At 44.8% G+C, this 20191-nt stretch overlaps 1 protein-coding gene across 25 annotated transcripts in view; it reads right to left on the reverse strand.

The window, feature by feature from the left end:
• Positions 1 to 20191, reverse strand: part of PHACTR1 (phosphatase and actin regulator 1) — a 295378-nt gene that overhangs the window by 225598 nt on the left and 49589 nt on the right. For 5 of the 25 annotated variants that reach the window (XR_014063310.1, XR_014063311.1, XM_081523718.1 and 2 more), the window contains exon 1: positions 18995 to 19372. The exons of 16 other annotated variants lie outside the window; for them this stretch is intronic. Coding sequence is in view for 6 of the 9 variants with exons in the window: in XM_081523718.1 (XP_081379844.1) it covers positions 18995 to 19244 (250 nt within the window). In the remaining 3 variants the exon portion in view is untranslated. Of the gene's footprint in view, positions 1 to 8349; positions 8717 to 18713; positions 18819 to 18994; positions 19507 to 20191 lie in introns of those variants that run through there. 4 more of the 25 variants (XM_081523719.1, XM_081523730.1, XM_081523721.1 and 1 more) reach the window with 3 other exon arrangements.

Below are 20191 nucleotides of genomic sequence, written 5' to 3' on the forward strand. Positions count from 1 at the left end.
CAACAAAGGTCCATCTAATCAAGGCTATGGTTTTTCCAGTGGTCATGTATGGATGTGAGAGTTGGCCGGTGAAGAAAGCTGAGCACTGAAGAATTGATGCTTTTGAACTGTGGTGTTGGAGAAGACTCTTGAGAGTCCCTTGGAGTGCAAGGAGATCCAACCAGTCCATCCTAAAGGAGATCAGTCCTGGAGATCAGTCATTGGAAGGACTGATGTTGAAGCTGAAACTCCAATACTTTGGCCACCTGATGCGAAGAGTTGACTCATTGGAAAAGACCCTAATGCTGGGAAGGATTGGGGGTGGGAGGAGAAGGGGATGACAGAGGATGAGATGGTTGGATAGCATCACTGACTTGATCGACATGGGTTTGGGTAAACTCCGGGAGTTGGTGATGGACTGAGAGGCCTGGCGTGCTGCAATTCATGGGGTCACAAAGAGTTGGACACGACTGAGCGACTGAACTGAACTGATTAACAGAGCCAAGCAATTAATGGATTCCAAATGTAAAAAAAAAAGAAGTCATTTATGAATGCTGAATGCTAAGATCTCCCCCACCAGAATTCCTATTTAATTGAGATTCAGCATGATTTCTAATCAGTGAGTTACTTTATATTTTTCCTTCTTTTAATTTAAAATTTTATATAAAAAATTTTTATTTTAAAGCCTTACATTTTCAACTGCTTTTCTTCCTATTAGCTACAACATATCGAGTGCCACATCCCAGACACTGTGTAAATTATCACTGCACGTGAAGTCTGTACTTACAACAATCGTTGTAGGCAGAAACTACAGATACATTATTATTATTATTCTTTAAACTCCAGAAGTCTACAGAAAGAAAAAGAGGGCTGCAAATGAAACATCTGACCATAGCACTCACAAGCATGAATTCATTTCATACAATGCACAGCAAGAAGAAAAACCAGGAGGATATAAAGAATTCTATAATAATTGCAATAATGGCCACCAGGTATTGAAGGCTTACTTACTGTGTGCTAGGATCAGTGCCAAATGCTTTATTTATACTATCTCATTTGACTCTCCCTCCAGTCCTAAGTAGTGGATGCTATCAGAGTCACCATTTTAGAGAGGCAGAAATTGAGGCTCAATCTGAAGAAGACCCTCAGGAAGTGGCCCAGCTGGGAACTGGGCTCCATCACACTTAACAGTCTACACCAGGGCTGGAAAACCATAACCCTTAGTTTAAGTCTGGCTTGCTGCCTGTCTCTGTAAATAAAATGCTATTTTTCATTTATATATTGCCTATGGCTGCTCTGGGTTGCAACAGAGATCATATGATGAAAGCCTAAAATGTTTACTGCCTGGCCCTTTATGGGAAAAGTTTGCCAACACTATCTAATCTCTTCAACAGTAAGTCACATCAACTCAACACTCGTGCTCATACTGAGCCATGGAAGCCCTCTGCTTGCTACCTCCTAGGTAAGAAGCTTCCTTTCCTCTCGATAGGACCTCCTGCATCTGTTTTTGCAGCCATCCTGAAGGCTCACACTCTGCTTTTCTTCAGGAAAAGAGTTTACTCAAATCATGGTAATGTTATGCCAAATGCAACTTAAGAAATCTAATTTCCTTGGTCTGAAGTCATTAAAAAACAAAAACAAAACAAAATTATTGATCTTTTACTGGGAACACATTATGTGCCAGGAATACAAAAACGTATAAAACGGCATCTTGCCCTCAAGGAGCTCACAGATGAGGGGAAAGAGGTTCATGGACAGCAGAGTGGCTTCCTGTGGACAAGGTTCTGGGCCCTGGGACTTCAGGGAGAGGGGCTCTCTTCCTGGACCAACCAAGGTCTCAAAAGGAAAACATTTGAAAACCCATTTCTTTCAAAGAAAAAAGCCTCTGTTATAAAAAATAACAGAATTCGGTCTGATTTGCCTAATAAGTAGAACTATCATTCAGACATGGTGTGACAGAGATAAACAGGATGTATAAGCTTAGCCCCTGCATGTCATAGGTGGGAAAACCAAGAAGTACATAAGTATACCCAGTGATAAGAGGAGATAATGATGCCAAAAGGCCTAGCAGCTGAGCATCAATAATGTGCTCCAGAAGCTGCAAAGCTGAGTACTTGGTGACTCTGGCCCATACTTGCCATATTTGTGGCAATATATTGAATCTTTCTAAGCCTCAGTTTCCTCATCTGGAAAATGGGGACTGCATTCAGAGGTCATCATGGGGAATGAGTTGATGTATGGAAAGCGCAGAGAGCAGTGCCTAGATCATAGTGAGTATAACAGAAGTATGCGCTACTATGAAAACCAAAAATAAGGCATGGAGAAGTGAAAGGGTTAGTCGCTCAGTCGTGTCCAACTCTTTGCGACCCCGTGGACTGCAGCCTGCCAGGCTCCTCTGTTCATGGAATTCTCCAGGCAAAAATACTGGAGTGGGTTGCCATTTCCTCCTTCAGGGGATCTTCCTGAACCAGGGATCAAACCCAGGTCTCCTGCATTGCCGGCATATTCTTTACCATCTGAGCCACCAAGGAAACCATGGAAATGAAAGAAATGAACTAAAATCTTTAAGTGAGCCCATATTCTACCCTGTTTCTAAGATCCCAGCCTGACTTTCTCTTACACCCAATGCCCTTCCTGTTGCAGAGAAGGCAATGGGAAGGGAGCACTGGTTTTCTAGGCTTTTGTGTTAGACACTGTGGAGTAACTTTCTCTTCTTTATCCTTTCAGCCTTTATTTGCTACTGTCAAGAAACATCTCTGATGCCTCCTTCTGCTCCAGTCCCATTGCCACTACCCTTGGCCAAGTACAGATCATCACTACTCTGTTGTTCCATCCTGTTCCGCACCACCCCACCCCACCCCACCCGCCACCCATTTGCTCATGCCTGCTGCAGAGCTGATGCCAGGAGACAAACCAAAATACCCTTTCCACATGATCACCCCTCTGCTGAAGAATCTGCCATCATTCCGTGCAGCACATCTGTGGAAGTCCAGACACTTCTGCCTGTCATTTATTAAATATATCTTAACTACCTTGTAATAAAAGAGAGACCTGATTTCAAATCCTAACCCCACCACTCACTACCAGTGAGACCAACCTGTTGCTTAATCCCTTGGAGGCTGTTTTCTTTTCTGCCAAGCTGAGATAAACAGTACTTAACTCATGGGGCTCTTGAGAAGATTAAGCCCGCATTTCCCATGACTGTCACTGGGCTTGGCATACAGCAAGTGACTGAGAGGTCATTGTTGTTATTATCTAGCAAAGTATATACTCATGCTTCCTTCTCCTCCTTGTTCCTGCTCTCTGAATCCTCCCACTTAGGATTTCTGCCTTCCTGACTTCTGCCAATCTACCACAGCCCCCTTCACACAGATGCCCCTCCTGGGCTTGAGTCCACACTGATCTCGAGCTTTGGTGACCCCACTCAGGGTTGGCACCTCTCACCCTGGCCCTTCATCCGTGATCCCTTTTTATTAAGATTTTTAAAATGTGGACCATTTTCAAAGTCTCTGTCGAATTTGTTACAATATTGCTTTTTTTTTTTTCTTGGCTCTTAGGCATGTAGGGTCCTAGGTCCCTGCTGCTGCTGCTGGTAAGTCGGTTCAGTCGTGTCCGACTCTGTGCGACCCCATTGACGGCAGCCCACCAGGCTCCTCTGTCCCCGGGATTCTCCAGGCAAGAATACTGGAGTGGGTTGCCATTTCCTTCTCCAATGCATGAAAGTGAAAAGTAAAAGTTGCTCAGCCGTGTCCGACTCTTCGAGACCCCGTGGACTGTAGTCCACCGGGCTCCTCCGTCCATGGGGTTTTCCAGGCAAGAGTACTGGAGTGGGTTGCCGTTGCCTTCTCTGCCTAGGTCCCCAAACAGGGATCAAACCTGAGCTCCCTTAATTATTGGAAGGCCAAGTCTGAACCACTGGACGGACTGCCAGAGAAGTCCCCTTAATCAGTGACTCTTAACCCAGGAGCAACTCTGCCCCTCCCCCCCGGGGGGGGGCATTTGGCCCTGTCTGGAGACAATTTTGGTTGCCACAAATGGGAGGTGGGTGTATGAAGGCTGTTTTTAAATATTTTCTGTATTTGATGATGCTCTGACCTCCTGGGCCCTGGAGAGACTGCCCCTCCCAGAACTAGCTAATTCCTAGAGCTAGTAAGCAACTTGCCTGCCAGAGCACCTTTCCGATGCAAACCCAGTAATCAAAAGCTTATCCCCCAACCCTCTCCTGGATCTAACTCTCACACACCAAGTGAATATTTCCTCTGCCCTCAATCACCCCAGGGCCAGGTACTAAACAACTAGAAACCACCTTTATAACCATGAGCCAGTCAAAATTATCCAAACGAACCAATCCTAAACTCGCTCAAACTTACCTGCCTTGATTCACCCATTCTGTTCCAGCAAAAACCACAATAAAGGCTCTGGGCTACAGTACCTCCCGAGTCCTGCCTCCTGACCCCCCTGTACTCCCCTGGGGACCCCCAGCGTGGCATGCATGCTGCTTCCTCCCAGGAACTCTAATGCACTCTTTCAAAGGCAGTTATATTCTTGTCTGTCCTCCTACCATACTAAATGAAAACAAATCCCAGGTAGGTATTAGTAATAGATGCTACTGGTATTTAGCAGACAGAGGCCAGCGTGTGAGTGCTCAGTCGTGTCTGACTCTCTGTGGCCCCATGGACGGTAGCCCTCCAGGTTCCTCTGTCCATGGGATTCTCCAGGCAAGAATACTGGAGTGGGTTGGGAATGAACCCACACTTCCTACTTGGCAGGCAGATTCTTTACCACTGAGCCACCTGGGAAGCCAGAATAGAGGCCAGCAAAGCTGCTAAATATTCTCCAGTGTACAGAATACCACTCCCCGCCCCCAACAAAGGCATATCCAGTCCAAAATGTCAATAATCATGAGGCTGAGAAACATGGACCTGAAATGTTCCACATATAGAGACCCAGATCTCTAGAAGCCCCCAGACCTGCCATACGGTTCAATCTTATAGCCTAACTTGGGAAACTGAAAAAGTACTTAATTGCTGGACTGACTGAAACGAAGGTATAAGAACTTGCACTCATAGCTCTTTTAGTCAAAAATCACTGAATAATACATGTTCAGCAAAAGTGAAAGTATTTCTCTTCGCAGTTACCATGAAGCTTAACGCCAGTAGCTTCCGATCAGAAAGAAAAATTCATGACTGAAACTCATTGTTCTGTAGGATTCTGTATCTTTCACAAGAGGGAAACAATCCATCAATGTAGCATTTCTATGGGAAAATTCTGAAGCCACACATGAATTCTTCTCTAGGACATTCATCACCTGTGATGCTCCCTACCCCCCAAGAAAAAGAATAAAGCAACACTGTGCATGATGAAATCAGTCTGGGTAAATAAGTATAAACACTCTGTTCTTGAAGTTCTCTAAGCACATGGGCACATCAAGGCTCAGAGATTAAAGCAATCTACTTAACTTTGTTCAGCTCAGTTTTTTTCCAAATTAGCTTGATCTTGAAATTTTTTACATACCATCTATTACCATCCCATGGAGCATGTGTTCTGTGGAACACATTCTGGAAAACATCTCATTAAAACTGACAACAATTCCCAACACTGAATGTCAGGACTTGAGTGCTCAAGTTTTCTCATGCTGTAATCAGAGCTGCTTTGAGAAGTTCAATAGCAGAGGTGCATGAGGCAGCCTCCTTTACAGAGGTCTTTGGCAGGAAGTTCAGTGGTTCTGCGGGTCTCTGTTGGAAGGGCACAGACCCTGGAATCTGGATGGACCATAATTTCCAAATGGCAAGGGACACCTTGTCTTTTCTGCCTTATTACCGTCTAAAAAGGACAGACCTCAGTATGTGTGTGCGCCAGGCAGAAAATTTATTATTTTCCCACAAGCGATATAGCTAATTTAAACTTTTGTGTGTCAGGGAGAAGTGAATAAAATAGGACCCTGCATATCCGTAAGGAAGGAAAGGGAGTAAATTAAGAGCCAAGGCGGCGGTACCGAGCACCCCGATTAATCCATCTACTTCCTGACTAGTCCATAATCTCAACTCTGACTGCTTTTATCCCCAAGTCACAGGCATATTTGTGCACTTAAAAGTCTGTGATACCTATGGATTCAGCGGGATAGCAGAGGACTGAATTCTGAAGAGGCTCTTTCTCCCTAGGGTCCTCGGCCCACCCCTCTGGCCTGATGGGGCAGCCTTGGTCTTTTGGGGGACCAGCCGTGGGCACGGAGCTGAGGTCTCTGGCATAGCCTTCAGGAGCCTGCTCTTCTGAAAGTGCACTTCTCTGTGACCTGCAAGTCTGAACAGGGCTCTGCCGGGTGTAGGGGGAGGCCACACACAGCCAGAAGCAGATGGCAGAGTCATCTGTTCACGGAGCTCAGGGAAGCCCTCTGCTCTTTCACCTTGATAGAACGTGACAATGGTTCTCCCAGTCCCGCAAGCTCCACAGCCTGCCTGGCTCTGCATCCTTCCACCAAACATCATCACGGACCTCGGAGAGGAGAATAAGAGGAGAAAAGACAGGCTCAGGCCCTTCATCCCTTTTGAATGTGGAAGCTGGCACCACGGACTGAAAAGCACAACCCTCGCCACCGTTCTCCCCCTCCCTCCGTGTTTTCTAGTCTTGAAAAATTTCCAAAAGCCTTCTGAAGATTCTCGAGACCCTCTGGAAAAACAAGCATGATCCGCCTCTCCTCTCCCCGCTTTCGCAAGGAGGGAAGCCGAGGCCAAGACTGAATTTGTTTGAGGCCAGTTTGTATCAAGGCTACTGGCACCAGGACTTAGGAGCTAGGTTCCCAGAGGGTGCTTTGTTTTCCTAACCCTCCCCTGGAGGCTGCTAATTCCTGCTGTCTGGTAAACACTGCCAGGAATTGCACTCTTAGAATTCTGCAATAAAAATAAGCCGTGTTTGCTTTCTAAAAGCATAGTGGAAACACTCCCAGTTAAATCTCACAATAATTTATGGCTATGATATTCTCAAAGTAACTTTGTGTCATTTTATTCATGGTGAATTATGTACTTTGAGCAAGTCACACACACTGACCCATCTACTTATGGTTTAAATGCTAAGTGTCATTCCTATTTGGTCCTCAACTCTTGCTTATAAATCTAATGGTGAGTTTCAACAAGGTTCCATCAACAGTGTTAGAGACAGATATGTGCTCAGTCGTGTCCAACTCTTTGCGACTCCGTGAACTGTAGCCTGCCAGGCTCCTCTGTCCATAGGATTTTTCAGGCAAGAATACTGGAATGAGATGCCATTTCCTCCTCCAGGGGATCTTCCCAACCCAGGAATCAAACCCATGTCTCCGGAGCCTCCTGCATTGGCAGGAAGATTCTTTATCACTGAGCCACCTGTTAGTTCAGTTCAGTTGCTCAGTTGTGTCCAACTCTTTGTGACCCCATGGACTGCAGCACGCCAGGCCTCCCTGTCCATCACCAACTCCCGGAGTTTACTCAAACTCATGTCCGTTGAGTTGGTGATGCCATCCTACCATCTCATCCTCTGTCCTCCCCTTCTCCTCCCACCTTCAATCTTTCCCAGCATCAGAGTCTTTTCAAACGAGTCAGTTCTTCGCATCAGGTGGCCAAAGTATTGGAGCTGCCTGTTAAGAGAGGAAGCAAAAAGGACTGGACACCTGGTACAATTTCATTTTGAGCAGTTGTCTTTTTTACAGAGGTGACTATTAATGTTGACATGAGATTAAACATTCCTCTTGAAAGAATCTGAAGCTAAAGATTTTCTATTAGAACCCATTTATACATGATGCCATGCAAATCTTCACCCAATATATACATTTTCCCCCAAATTAACTCTACCTTAGGGTGGCCCACACATACACACACAGAAGAAACCGATGCCTTACTTGTTACACCTTATTTATGTCAGAAGCTGCTCTATTAGATGTTTCATCATCTTTATAAGATAAAAATTGGGGATATAATGTCCCCAGTGATGAGTTGATGTTTATATTCCAAAAATGCAATAATCACTCTACACTGTATCTCATCTAAATGGAGCAGAGCAGAGAACAACTTTTAAATGGGAAAGTTTGGAGATTCCCTGGTGGTCGGGTGGTTGAGACTTTGCCTTTCAATGCTGGGGGTGTGGGTTCCATCCCTGGCTGGGGAGCTAAGACCCCACAGGCCTCAGGGCCAAAAAACCAAAACATAAAACCGAAGCAACACTGTAACAAATTCAATCAAGACTTTACAAATGGTCCACATCAAAAAAAAATCTTTAAAAAAAAAAGTAAATCAACTGGAAAGCTTTAGGACTCTAGGGCCCTCTGTGAGGGTAGCCCTGTTCAAACCAGAGCCACCTCGCCTTTTATCTGGTTGATACATGAGGCTCTTCTAAGATACTCACACGTTTCTTCTTCCAAAGGGTAACTCTCGTCCTTATGTCTCTGGTCTTTACTTTCAGCTCCTGAACACAGATGCTCCTTTTCCTATGTATTCCCTCTTCTGTATCCTTGGAAAACGTTGAAAAACTGACCTAGGCACACAGCCCAATGACTACAACACTCACCAGTAACCCAAGTTACATCTATCGTCTGACCACAAGACACCTGCATTCATGTTCACAATTCTGCCTCAAAGACAAGGAAGAAGGATGGGAGGAGACCTGTAGCTCATTACTTCTGCTTCCCCTGCAAAGGGCGCTGTCAGCTGCAAATATGAAAACCTGTTCCTTTGTCTTCTGTTTTACTTCAGGCGGTGGCGTTCTGACCACAGGCTGCTTCTAGGGCATGAATAATTCATACCATGGCTAACTGGAAATTGTAGCGTACACTTCAATGTGGATACGCAAACAAGAAGGCTCTGGGCCAGCAGAAAGGTTCACTGTGTGTTCATTTGGGAGATGATAAGCTTCTGTCTGTGGACTGTTTGGCTTCTCTAGTGAGCTCAGGAAGGGACTCATGGATCAGTGAGTCACTGAGATTTGGAGAGGGTGAGTCTTGAAATATGTAGCAAATCCATCATAGCACCCATAGCCAAGATCAGCTGCTGGAAACAGCTTTCATCGTGGGGGAGTAGCCCAGTTCATCAGACGAGTAAGTTTCCAAACATATAAACGTTAACCACAGTATCTGCTGCATATGGCAGACAAACACTTGCCCATAAACAGACTTAAGTCTCTCAAGAAATAACCCCCGATTCTGCTCTGTGGCCAGCCTGTCAGCGATGGATTGTCCCTAACTATGTGGCAGATTGTATTCTTCACTCTGTGCCAGGAAATCCTGGTGCCAACTCCCACTGAGAACACCTTCAGAATCTGGAGGTCTCACTACAGTGCAGCCCCCAGAATTCCAGCCCAAAGCGGGTATGGAGTGTGGTAGGCTGTGATACCCTTTTAAAAGGGGATTTCCTATTACTGAGAGAATTAAACCAGGCTTCACTTTTCCCTTTTCTTGCTTGCTCCTGTCTTTCTGCTCATAACCTCGGAGCGATAATACTGTTTAAGAAAGCTGCCTCAAAAGCATCTGGTGCGTCACTGAAGACTGCTACTGAACTTGGCGTAACACAAAAATTGAGGTAAAGGGGCAAGAGAGGCAGAAGGTGACAGTCCTAAACATGAAAATTAAAGAACGGAGCTTCGTTCCCCTCCCAAGCGTCATCGCTGAGGTTACAGCTTGTTTAGAAGCTAATTATTTGATTTTATAATTATTTTTGTGGGTTGCAAAATAATTATCGTGGAGGCAAGTCTCCATGTGCCAAAATAGCAGAGGCGATTGTTCTAAAGTTCACACCGAAATAATAACAGTGTCAAGACAGTGGGCTGTTAGGTGGGAATTAGAAATACATCCCCTTTGTCACATGTGCTTGCCTGAAGCCCACATAAAGGTCACGGAGGGGGTGGGGAGCGCAAAGATACGCCACAAACCCAACTCGGATGAGTTGTTTCTTTTTAGGTTGATTTTCATTTTAAACCTGTCCCTCTGCCTACACTAGGATACCACGCAGCCTTTGAAAAAGCCTAAAACTGCAGTTCTGGTGAATGATATAGACAAGTGATTGAGTCCCTTTCAATCCTAAGATTAGATGTGTCGTTAAGAGGGTCAATAGCAGTACCTCCTAATTATAGGAACGGTGATGTATCAGGAGTCGGCAACATTCTTCTGATAAAGGCCTGAGTAAATATTTGAGGGTCTGCAGATCTCTGCTGCAGCTCCTCAACCCAGTAGCTGTGCTACAAAAGCTACTGTGGACAGTACACGCACAATCACGCATGGATGAGCCCCAACAAAATTTTATTTATGGACACCGACACCTGAATTTAGGATAAGTGTCTTACATCATGGAATAGTCTGTTTCTTTTGATTTCTGTCAGTTGTCATAATTGTAAAAAAGAAAGAAAGAAAGAAAAACCCCTCTCTGCTATGAAAACAGAGGGTTCACAGACCACAATTTACCAGTCCCTGATGTAGATGGGTTTCAGGCAACTCAGCATCTTCAAGGAAGAGAAATAATGATCTCACAGGTGGAAGAAACCCAGGACAGAGGTGACTCAAGAGCAGGCAGAGGGTGGGTATAATTATCTCTCTTAATAATCCTCCAGGGTGACTATCATCCAAAACACATATAATTTCCTCTTTTGCTTTTAAATGAATTGAGTTTGTTTTCCGTGTTCCTTTCTTCCTGAATTTACCAGAAGCAATCACTTTCATATTTCATTTATCACTTTAAGAAGTGAAACTTCACTGGCTAAAACAAGTAGCCTCGTGCGTGTGGGTCTGTTAGTCCCTCAGTCGTGCCTGACTCATAGCGACCCCATGGACTGTGGCCCACCAGGCTCCTCTGTCCATGGGATTTCCCAGGCAAGAATACTGGAGCGGGTTGCTATTCCCTTCTGCAGGGGATCTTCCCGACCCAGGGAGTGAACCCGAGTCTCCTGCATCGGCAGGTGGGCTCTTTACCACTGAGCCACCAGGGAAGCCCAGTCTCCTCTTAGAAGTTCACATCTCAGAAGCAGCCAACCGTGGCTGCAGAGGTGGAAGCGGAGGGCTAGCCCAAGTGCAGGAGCATCAGCAGGTGACGTGGAGGAAGACATGACCACTGATGCTGTTTCCTCTTCCCTCAGATGGTCACAACAGGATTTCCAACCCTAAAATGTTGTTCTGATGATTGCAAGCAAATAACATGTGCAAACTTTAAAGTGTAACATAATGTACGTAAGTGTCTAGGTTTTCTCAACTTACTAGCTTTAAGCTGACTGAATCAACACTCTTCTTGACCACCAAATCTCACTTCCTCTCTTAATAATCCTCCAGGGTGACTATAATCCAAAACACAGATAGCAACCACCACTGGAAAGATGTAGTGGAAGAGGACTTTATCTTCACTGATGTTGGGAGTGTACAATGGTACAGTCACTTTGAAAAAGAAACGGCAGTTCCTCAAATGGCTAAATAAGGTGTTAATGTATAATCCAGCAATTTTACTCTTAGGTATATACTCAGAAGAAATGAAAACAGACATCTACACTAAAATTTGTATATAAATGTTCAAAGTGGAATTATTCGTAACAGCCAAAAAACGGAGAGAACGCAAATAACCATCCACTGACTGGTGAATAAGCAAAACGTGTCATATCCATACAATGATTCGGTGATAAAAAGAAATAAAGTGCTTATACATGTTCCAGCGTGGATGAACCATGAAAATGTTATGCTAAGTGAAAGCAGTCAGTCAAAGAACTACATATTGGCTGATTCCACTCCTATGAAATGTCCAGAATAAAGAAGGCTATAGAAAGAAAAACAGATTAATAGTAGCCTAGGGCTAGGGGAGACCAAATGATTGGAGAGATTGGCTAAGGAGAGCAGGCTTTCTCTCGGCGATAATGAAGATGTCTTAACATTGACTGTGGTGACAGATTACCCACCTTGTAAATATACTAAAAGCCATCAAATTGTACACTTTAAATGGATGAATTTTATGGTGTGTGAATTATATCTCAATAAAGCAACTAAAACTCCAATGACATTTTTCACAGAAATGAAAAAAAAAAAAATCCTGAAACATGTATGGAACCACAAAAGACCCCAAATAGCCAAAGCAATCTTGAGAAAGAGGAGCAAAATTGAAGGCACACTTCCTGATTTAAACTGTATTACAAAGCTACAGTAATCAGAACAGTACAGTACTGTCATAAAAACAGACACACACATCAGTGGAACAGAATAGACAGCCAAGGAATAAATCCATGCATATATGGTCAGTTAATTTATGACAAAAGAGCCAAGAGTATACGAGGAGGAAAAGGCACTCTCTTCAATAAATGGAAAACTGAACAGCTACATGCAAAAGAATGAAACAATCCCTGTTTTATAACCTACACAAAAATGAAATCATCATGCCCCCTCTCTGCCATGTCTTAAAACTCTAAACACCTATTCATGTCCAAAACATTCTTACTATTCGTATCAACTACAGAAATGAATGTTGGGGACTAGCAAATAGGTTCTGATCCTTGCCCTCTCAATAAAGTCATATGTATATATTTTATCTACTGATCTTTTTTATCTCCTTTACACATATGGTTATATTTTAAGCTACAGACTTTACAAATATTTTAAAAATATCTTCTCCTAAATTGAGTGAATATTTATAGATGTCAGTGAGTCAGAAAGATATTAGAGCAGAAGGAGAAATTAGCAGAACTACTTACAAGTTCAAAGTCATGCTGAAAATAAGGCAAACTGATTTACTGGTGCTTGAAACTGTTACTGGGCCTTTGTATGAGTATACCAGAATAGTGGAGTCTTGGTCTTTTGACACTTGCTGCTCAAAGTCCTGAAATGGCCATTCTTGGTTATGAGTGTCAGACCCAGGTCCCTTCTTGCCCAGTCCCTGCTTAAGCTCTGCCAGCAATACCATCATAAAACATATACAAATTTGCTTCAATAGAATACAGGAGTAGGGGAATATGTGAGGAATCTATAGAGATCATTATCCTCTTCTGTCCACATTTGTATGTGTGCATTTTTTCATAATAGTTTTTTAAAAAGGTAACTCCATCATGCTACCTCTGCTTAAAAATCCCTGTACTACCTTCAGTGTTGTTGACCTGAAACAGACTGCCAGTAACTTCTCCAGCAAAAAGATGGATTCATTCAGGAACAGCAGAGAAATGCAACTGGAAGTCCACAACCCATGCAAGTCCCAGAAAGGGGGCCACTTTTACAAAAGGGAAAAGGAAGTTGGGAGGACTTAGCCAACAAAGGGTCTCTGGCTTTTCACTGGCTGAATCCTCGCCAGGAAAGAAGAATCTGTCTTCTCCCTGTTGGGCTCTACTATCCTTCCAGGGCGTGAGAACTCCCCAGTTCGGTCTCCCAACTCTATTTCATTGAGACTTCTGTTTATTAATAAATATTTTTACAGTGCTCCCTGGATGAAATCTGAACTCCTTCGTAAATTGTACCCAAATCTTCCTGATTTCTCTCTTGTCCAAGTCGGGCCTGACACTCTCTACTTTCTGCCTCCAAAACAACACCTGCCCTTCTCATACACTTTTTAAAACTTCTGTATGTCTGTCTACCTATCTCCCTATGCTAAATTATAAGGTCTTTGAGCACAAAGACCATGCTGTCTCACTGACTTTTATATTCCCAATGCTTAACCTGGCACATAAAAATGCTGCACAAATACATCACTGGGAAAAAATGAAGAACTGCCCCAACATATGTTTCTGGACTACCTCATGTCATTTCCCCCGCATTCCATTCCACTAATTCTACCTGCTGAACCTCTCCCCTTTCCTGAGTAAGTTATGTGTGCATATGTGATAAGTCACATCAAGTCACATCCAACTCTATGTGACCCTATGGACTGTAGCCTGGCAGGCTCCTCTGTCCATAGGATTCTCCAGGCAAGAATACTGGAGTGGATTGTGCTCTTTTGCAGTTTAAATAATTTGCACATTGTTTTCCTCATCAACATCCCTTCCTTCTTTACCTGAGAAAATGCCTCCATTAGGTTCTTGTCCAAATATCACCTCCTCCAGGAAGCCCTCCTGCCTTACTCACACAGTTAATGGCTTCCTCCAACTTAGCAGTTTATTTTCCTGTTGCTCTAAGATCCAAAGGCAACAGCTGGTTATTGTACCTGTTGGTATTTGAAGGGGTCTATCACTTTCAGCACACATAAGCTGCTAATTTTATAACAAACATTTAAGAGAATCAATCAATAGCTCAGTTGTAGGAATTCAGTCCACCCTCTGTATCGCAGATGCAAAATCCACAGGTGTGGAAGGCAGATTGCATTCATTGCACTAGCCCATTTTATACAAGGTATTTGAGCATCCTTGGGTTGTGGTACCCATGGAGGGTACCTGAAACCAATCCCCTGCAGATACTGAAGGATGACTGTATATAATACTTTAACAGAACTTTAACAGCCCACCTTTGTTAGAATTTCCCTGCTTTGTACACCCCTTCCTAACACCCCACTAAGTCCTTCTTCACTTCTCTTCACTACTGTCTGAGCACATGCCTTTCTTTTTAGGGTTCCAGCCTTTATACCCGGCCCAAGTTAGAGCCTTTTCCAGGCCCTCCTGACTTTAGGGAGGTGGATTCCCATCTCTACCCCTTGCTTTAGGCCATGCCTTCCAGAGCTCTCCCTTTGCCTCTGAGCGTCCTTCGGGCCCAAGTTGATAGAATTCTCCAGTAACTACTTCATCCAGCTGTTCACATTTCCTCTTCAAGATCTCACCTTGCCTATTTTTTTGATTACTCTACTGACCAAAAAGTGCTTAGTCATTGTAAATTTAGACATATACAAGAGCCCTTTCATCTAGAAGGAGCGGGTCATGATTGTTAAAACCCTAAAACCACCACAGCAGAATAATTTTGAAATGCACAACTGGCTCTTCTCCAATCTCACTTTTCCTTGCTTTTATTAGAAAGATACTCTTTCACTGTTAAATACAGAGCAGAATTGGTGCTTTCATCTCGGACCCAATCCAGGGATGTTTAATTACAGAAGAGACCAAGGAATGCACAATAGCAGGAGGAAAAATCCAAGACAAAATTGAACTTGGCGGTAACAATACAGATGATAGTAATCACAGCTAATATTTCTCCAGCACCTTCTCTCGCCAGGCACCATGCTAAGTGCTTTGTACCAATTATCTCATTTAATCCTCACAACTCCATGCAGTAGATAGTATCGTGGTATCCTAAAGTCACCCAGCTAGCAAGGGGAGGGGCCATTATTTGAAAACAGGCAGTGAGGTTCCAGGAGTCAGCTCTGGACCACTATTAGAAATGTCTTGCTTCATCAAGGGACAGGTACTGTTAGCAACCCCAACAACAAATGGTGGTTGGATCTTGGGAGATTGCTCACCTCATCTTTATGCACCTGTTTTCTCATCTGCAAAAGGAAGGATTTGACCCACAGAAACTCATAAAGCACTGCTTTCCAAAAGGCTGTCTTACGGAATGAAACTTACAGAGTAACATAGAAGTATTATGACAAACTGTTTTTGTTCTAAAAGTTCACACTGGAAGCCATTAGAAGACACATTAAATATTTCTAATCCCAAAAATAAAGTTTGGAATGCATGCAGTAAGTCACTGGATTAGTGCTTTTATATACAAATATTTGAAGAATAGAAATCATATTTAGTGAAGTGAAAACAACCTTGAAATATTGATCCATCATATGTAAAAGGCACTGAGTAGCAGTTACAATGTCTTCTTTCTAAATCTACTATTTATCATTTGATTGCTTTGTAAATAGCCCACTATAAGACAGAAGTTTCAAAATATTTTTAAAAACTCTTCAAAATGTTTTATTTCTATTGAAATTATAATTAATACACAATTATTAATGGCATAATTCTATAATTCCTCATTAATAGACTCAAAAGGAATTCAAAGGAGAAAAGAAAACATGTATGAAATTATATACAGCACAGATCCTAGATTTCCCCCCAGAGTTTTTACCTATTTATAAAATCAAATTCTCCTACTGACTTCCAATAAAAGTTCAGTGATAATGTAGCTATGTCTCTTGGAGCTTTACAACGTACATAACTTATAATCTACTCATCTAAAAACTTCTCCCCCTCTATTTCTACTAATGACAGCCTCTCTAAGTAGGAAAAGAAGGTAAAATTAAATACTCTAGGAAAGTGTACGATTTGTTTCAGTTCAGTATCAATAAACCTGGTTTATCAGGACTATACATGTATATAACACAGGCGCATACACATCACAGTACTTAATTTCCTACCTTCAGTATAGGTACCACACACACACACAAAATAATCCACTTGAAGGCTCAGTGGAAAGCACTCTAGTTTCAAAGACAGACAAGGATTTGAACTTTTTCTACCATTCACCTTCTTGTGGCCTTTACACCAAAGTACTATAGTAGCTTGTTTCCACATCTGAAAAATGGCTTCAGTATTGAACCAAAACAGCAAAAATGAAAGAAACACAAACTACCTTTGGCCATTAAAGGTGAAAAACATTCTACAATTTTTAAAATCATTTTTTATTTAAAAATAAAGTCAGCCAAACATCTTTAGTTCTAGTCAGCGTGTACCAGGAACTTAAAAAAAAAAAAATACTCTTAAGTGAAAGGGCAAGTGCTGAAATGCAATTTCACTTTTTATATATGTTCACTGAGCCAGGGATCTTCTTTCTTTTAAAGTTTATTCTCGATCAGCCAAATAATTTTATAGATTGTCTTTAGACTGAGTTAGAAAAATGTTTAAATATATCCTATATATGAGGAAATTAAGACTGAAACTCAGTGGGCAATTACCTCTATAAAATTCTCCCTGTGTAAAATTTCAGGTAAGGACTTTCCTGTTGGACCAGAACTTTCCTTGGTGGCTACTAAATGATCTCCGTGGTGCTGAAGGAGAAACCTAACACATTTGGGGTGCTGGACACAACACAGGCACACCCCACCATAAGAAATGTCCTCCTCTATCGAGTCCTGCCAGATCTGTTGGGCTTACTACAGTCTTTACTACACACTTCCCTTAAAATAGCTGGCTCTTCCTGGCATGCAGAAATAGATGACTCAAATTGAAAAACAGCTGCTGGAGAACTTCACTCACAGAACCTCCACTCATGAAGACATATGATCAAGGTCAGTCTCGGCGGAAAGTGAAATGTATCTGAACTTCCTTTCCTTTCACAGTGGGTAGCACTGCTTTGGGCTCTAGCAGTAAAAGAAGGGTGAAGCTCCTGACCTCCTTTTCTCTCAGTGACTAAAGAAATGTACCACACACACTGGGAGGCAGAATTAGCCGGGGGAGAATCTGGCAAAAATTAAGCGCCCCTCCATGAGGCTCCCCTACACAAGAATCCTTTGAAATCAAAGTCTTTAGTCCCATCAGGTGGTGTGTGAACATCCACAAAAACAGCTCCGTAACACATTCTGGAGCGTTTGAGGTTGTGGAGATAACGCGTATTGTAAGCAGAAGCATCGCGTTCCTAATTACACACATGAACCCACATCCTTGAGTGTGGGTACCGACCTTTCCTTACTGCAGTAACATTCAGAGATTCTAATTTAAATCAATTCCCCAAGGTTGTGGAAATAGCCCATTGGGGAAGCAATTCCGTCAAAGAATGACTCATTTAATAAATATTTTAGCCTGCATCTCATGCTCTATTATAGCAGACAGTAAAAGACTGGCTTTAGATCATTTCACTAATCCATTTATATATCCCATAGGTGTCGTCAGCTTATAGAGTAACCAAAGGACCAAACGCATGTCAGTGTGTGGCTGTCCTCCCCTAGACCTACCAGGAGCGCTGCCTCGGGGTGCTGGGTGCCTGCCTTTCTCCAGCATGGTTTTCCTCCTGGATGCCTAGCGCCATCCCGCACAGCCTCTCTTGCAGTTTAATCAAAGAAAAGTATAATTACGCTAGCAGGACTCTTAATTTTGAAAAGACATTAGCCAAGCCAGCCACTTCATTACGCTGCACTTCAGAAGCCAGCAAGGAACCAGAGAAAGCCCTAAGTAATAAGTGTTCTTCCAAAGGGAACAAGCAAACACCGCCTGGGGTTGGTGGCAGAAATCTGCCTGCCCAAGCAGGTGTGTGCAGCGTCAAGCCGGGTGATGAGCTTCAGGCTGGCCAATAGCTAATGCTTTCCCTGCAAAACCTGCCTGAAACTTTTCCCAGACCTTCAAGGGCCCTCCGGAGTCAGCTCTGTGAGCTGCTTCCAACTGCCTGGGAGATGCTGGACCGTTACACAGGCGCGCCCACAACTGCAGAGCTTTCTGCCCGCGCAGGGCTGTCCCTCCTGCTTGGCTCCTTCTGCCCCGAGTCGCTGAGGCCCGGTACCCTTTCACCGCCCCGCTCCGACCGGCTTGGGGGGAGCTCTTTAGCTTGAACAGGCTCACCTGGAGGAAGCCGCTGCCATCTCTTCCCCACCTCCCACATTTGGCCACTAGGCATCATTCCAGGAGGGACCCGCAGCGGCACTCCAAAAACCACGGCCATGTTTTACTCCGAATGGACATCATTCCACAACTCCACAAGTCTCCAGGGCGCAGGACGCTGTGGCCGAGGCCAAACCACCTTTCCAAAGTCAACCCACCCGACGCCCACATCTGTAACGCAGCCCAGCCAGCGGAGCTCACATCCTATCATAACGCAAGGGTGGGAGAACAGCTAAGAAGCCCAGAAAGCTAGGAAAGCAGGTGGAATCGTCTCTTTAAACCTAATAATGTTGCCCCTGATGAACCCCCTAATACCTCACCTTCCCAAGGGAAAAATCCCAGAGTTGCCCCTTTAACTGTTTCAAACCCCTCGTTTGGGGGGAGCGTTTCCATCAATGGTCTAAGCACGGATGCGGTCCGGGTTTGGCTCTGGGCAGCGCTCCGCAAAGTGCCGGCTGGGCAGGCGTCATGCCCGGTTAGAAGGGGGATGTCCCCGCAGTTCTCCGGGTAGAGGCGCCCGCGGCGCCCCCAAACTGGGACCGGCAGGGCTGCCTCCTCTCCTCTCGCGTTCGCCGCCGCCCCGACGCGCCCCGACACTCACCGTCCCGGGCGTCCTCCCCACGACTGCAGTTGCTGCAAATGTGTTTGATCTCCTTGCCCAGTTGACAATGGATCACAAAGGACACGCTGTTGTTGTTGGGGGCGGGCTCCTTCAGGGGCTTCATCCTCCGCAAATAAAAAGCTTTCCTTTTGGGTCTCTGGGCGCTCGCGCCTGGCACCGCGCCCTCCCTGCAGCGCGGCGAGCGGAGCGCAAACCTCCCCGGCTCCGCGGCGCGCGTGGGCTCCGCCATCCGGCCCCCGGGCGCCCCGGGCCGGGCGCCGCTCCGGCCCCCGCGCGCTGCCCCTCTCGCCCCGCCGCCTGGCCAGCATGCCCCCGCCACGCCCCACAACCCGCGTCTCGACAGCCGCTCAACCGCGGCGGGGCGGGTCAGAAGAAGGCGCCGAGGGGGTCTTGACCTTGCCGACCTCCCCGCCCGAGCCAATCGGGATCCCAAGGCCGGAGGAGGGTTTCCGGAAAGCACTCCTCCGTCCCACCTGGCATGCTGCGCCCCCGCCTCCCTCGGGGCCTCACGCGCTCATCCTCGCCGGGCAGCCCCACCCCTCCGCGCGTCTCAGCACCAGCCACTGGAGCCTGCCGGGTTTTGCAGCTACCTTCACTCTCTAGAACTGCAGGGCAGAACGCCAACCTCTCCCGCCCCCCGTTTCCTCCAGCCTCTTGCTGCCGATTGAAAGCAAGATGAGCCACACCGAAGGCCGCTGTGTTGGGAGCCCTCGGGGTGCACGCGCCTCTCTGGGGCCAGAACTCGTTACCATTCTCGGGGGGATCCGCCCCCCCCAGCCCTTGACTTTTCACTGGAGTCGACAACCTGTTACAACAGAATTGATGTTTTCACGTTCAATAGAAATTCCCCGACCTGAAGAGGGCCTTACATACACCCACGTCGTTAAAACTTAAAGAGTGAAAAGGAACAGGGAAGGTTTTTTTAATCAATGCTCAGAAACAACAACTTGCAGCTTTGGGATCCTAGCTAATTTGGGTGAAGATTCTCCAGCTGAGTTAGCAGAGTTAATAAGGCTCAGCAAGGCTAATGACATCAACTTGAGATCTCTAAAGAACAGTATCTTCAAGAAGGCAAATCCATGGCTCAAGAATAGTAACAGCTACAAGTTTATCCAGCCTTTGTTTGATCTACCTGTTTGTTATTGTTTAAATGACACTATATCTGCACCATAATCC

This window comes from Giraffa tippelskirchi, chromosome 8 (genome assembly GCF_054371585.1).
Source record: "Giraffa tippelskirchi isolate mGirTip1 chromosome 8, T2T-mGirTip1v1.2.pri, whole genome shotgun sequence".
NCBI lineage: Eukaryota > Metazoa > Chordata > Mammalia > Artiodactyla > Giraffidae > Giraffa > Giraffa tippelskirchi.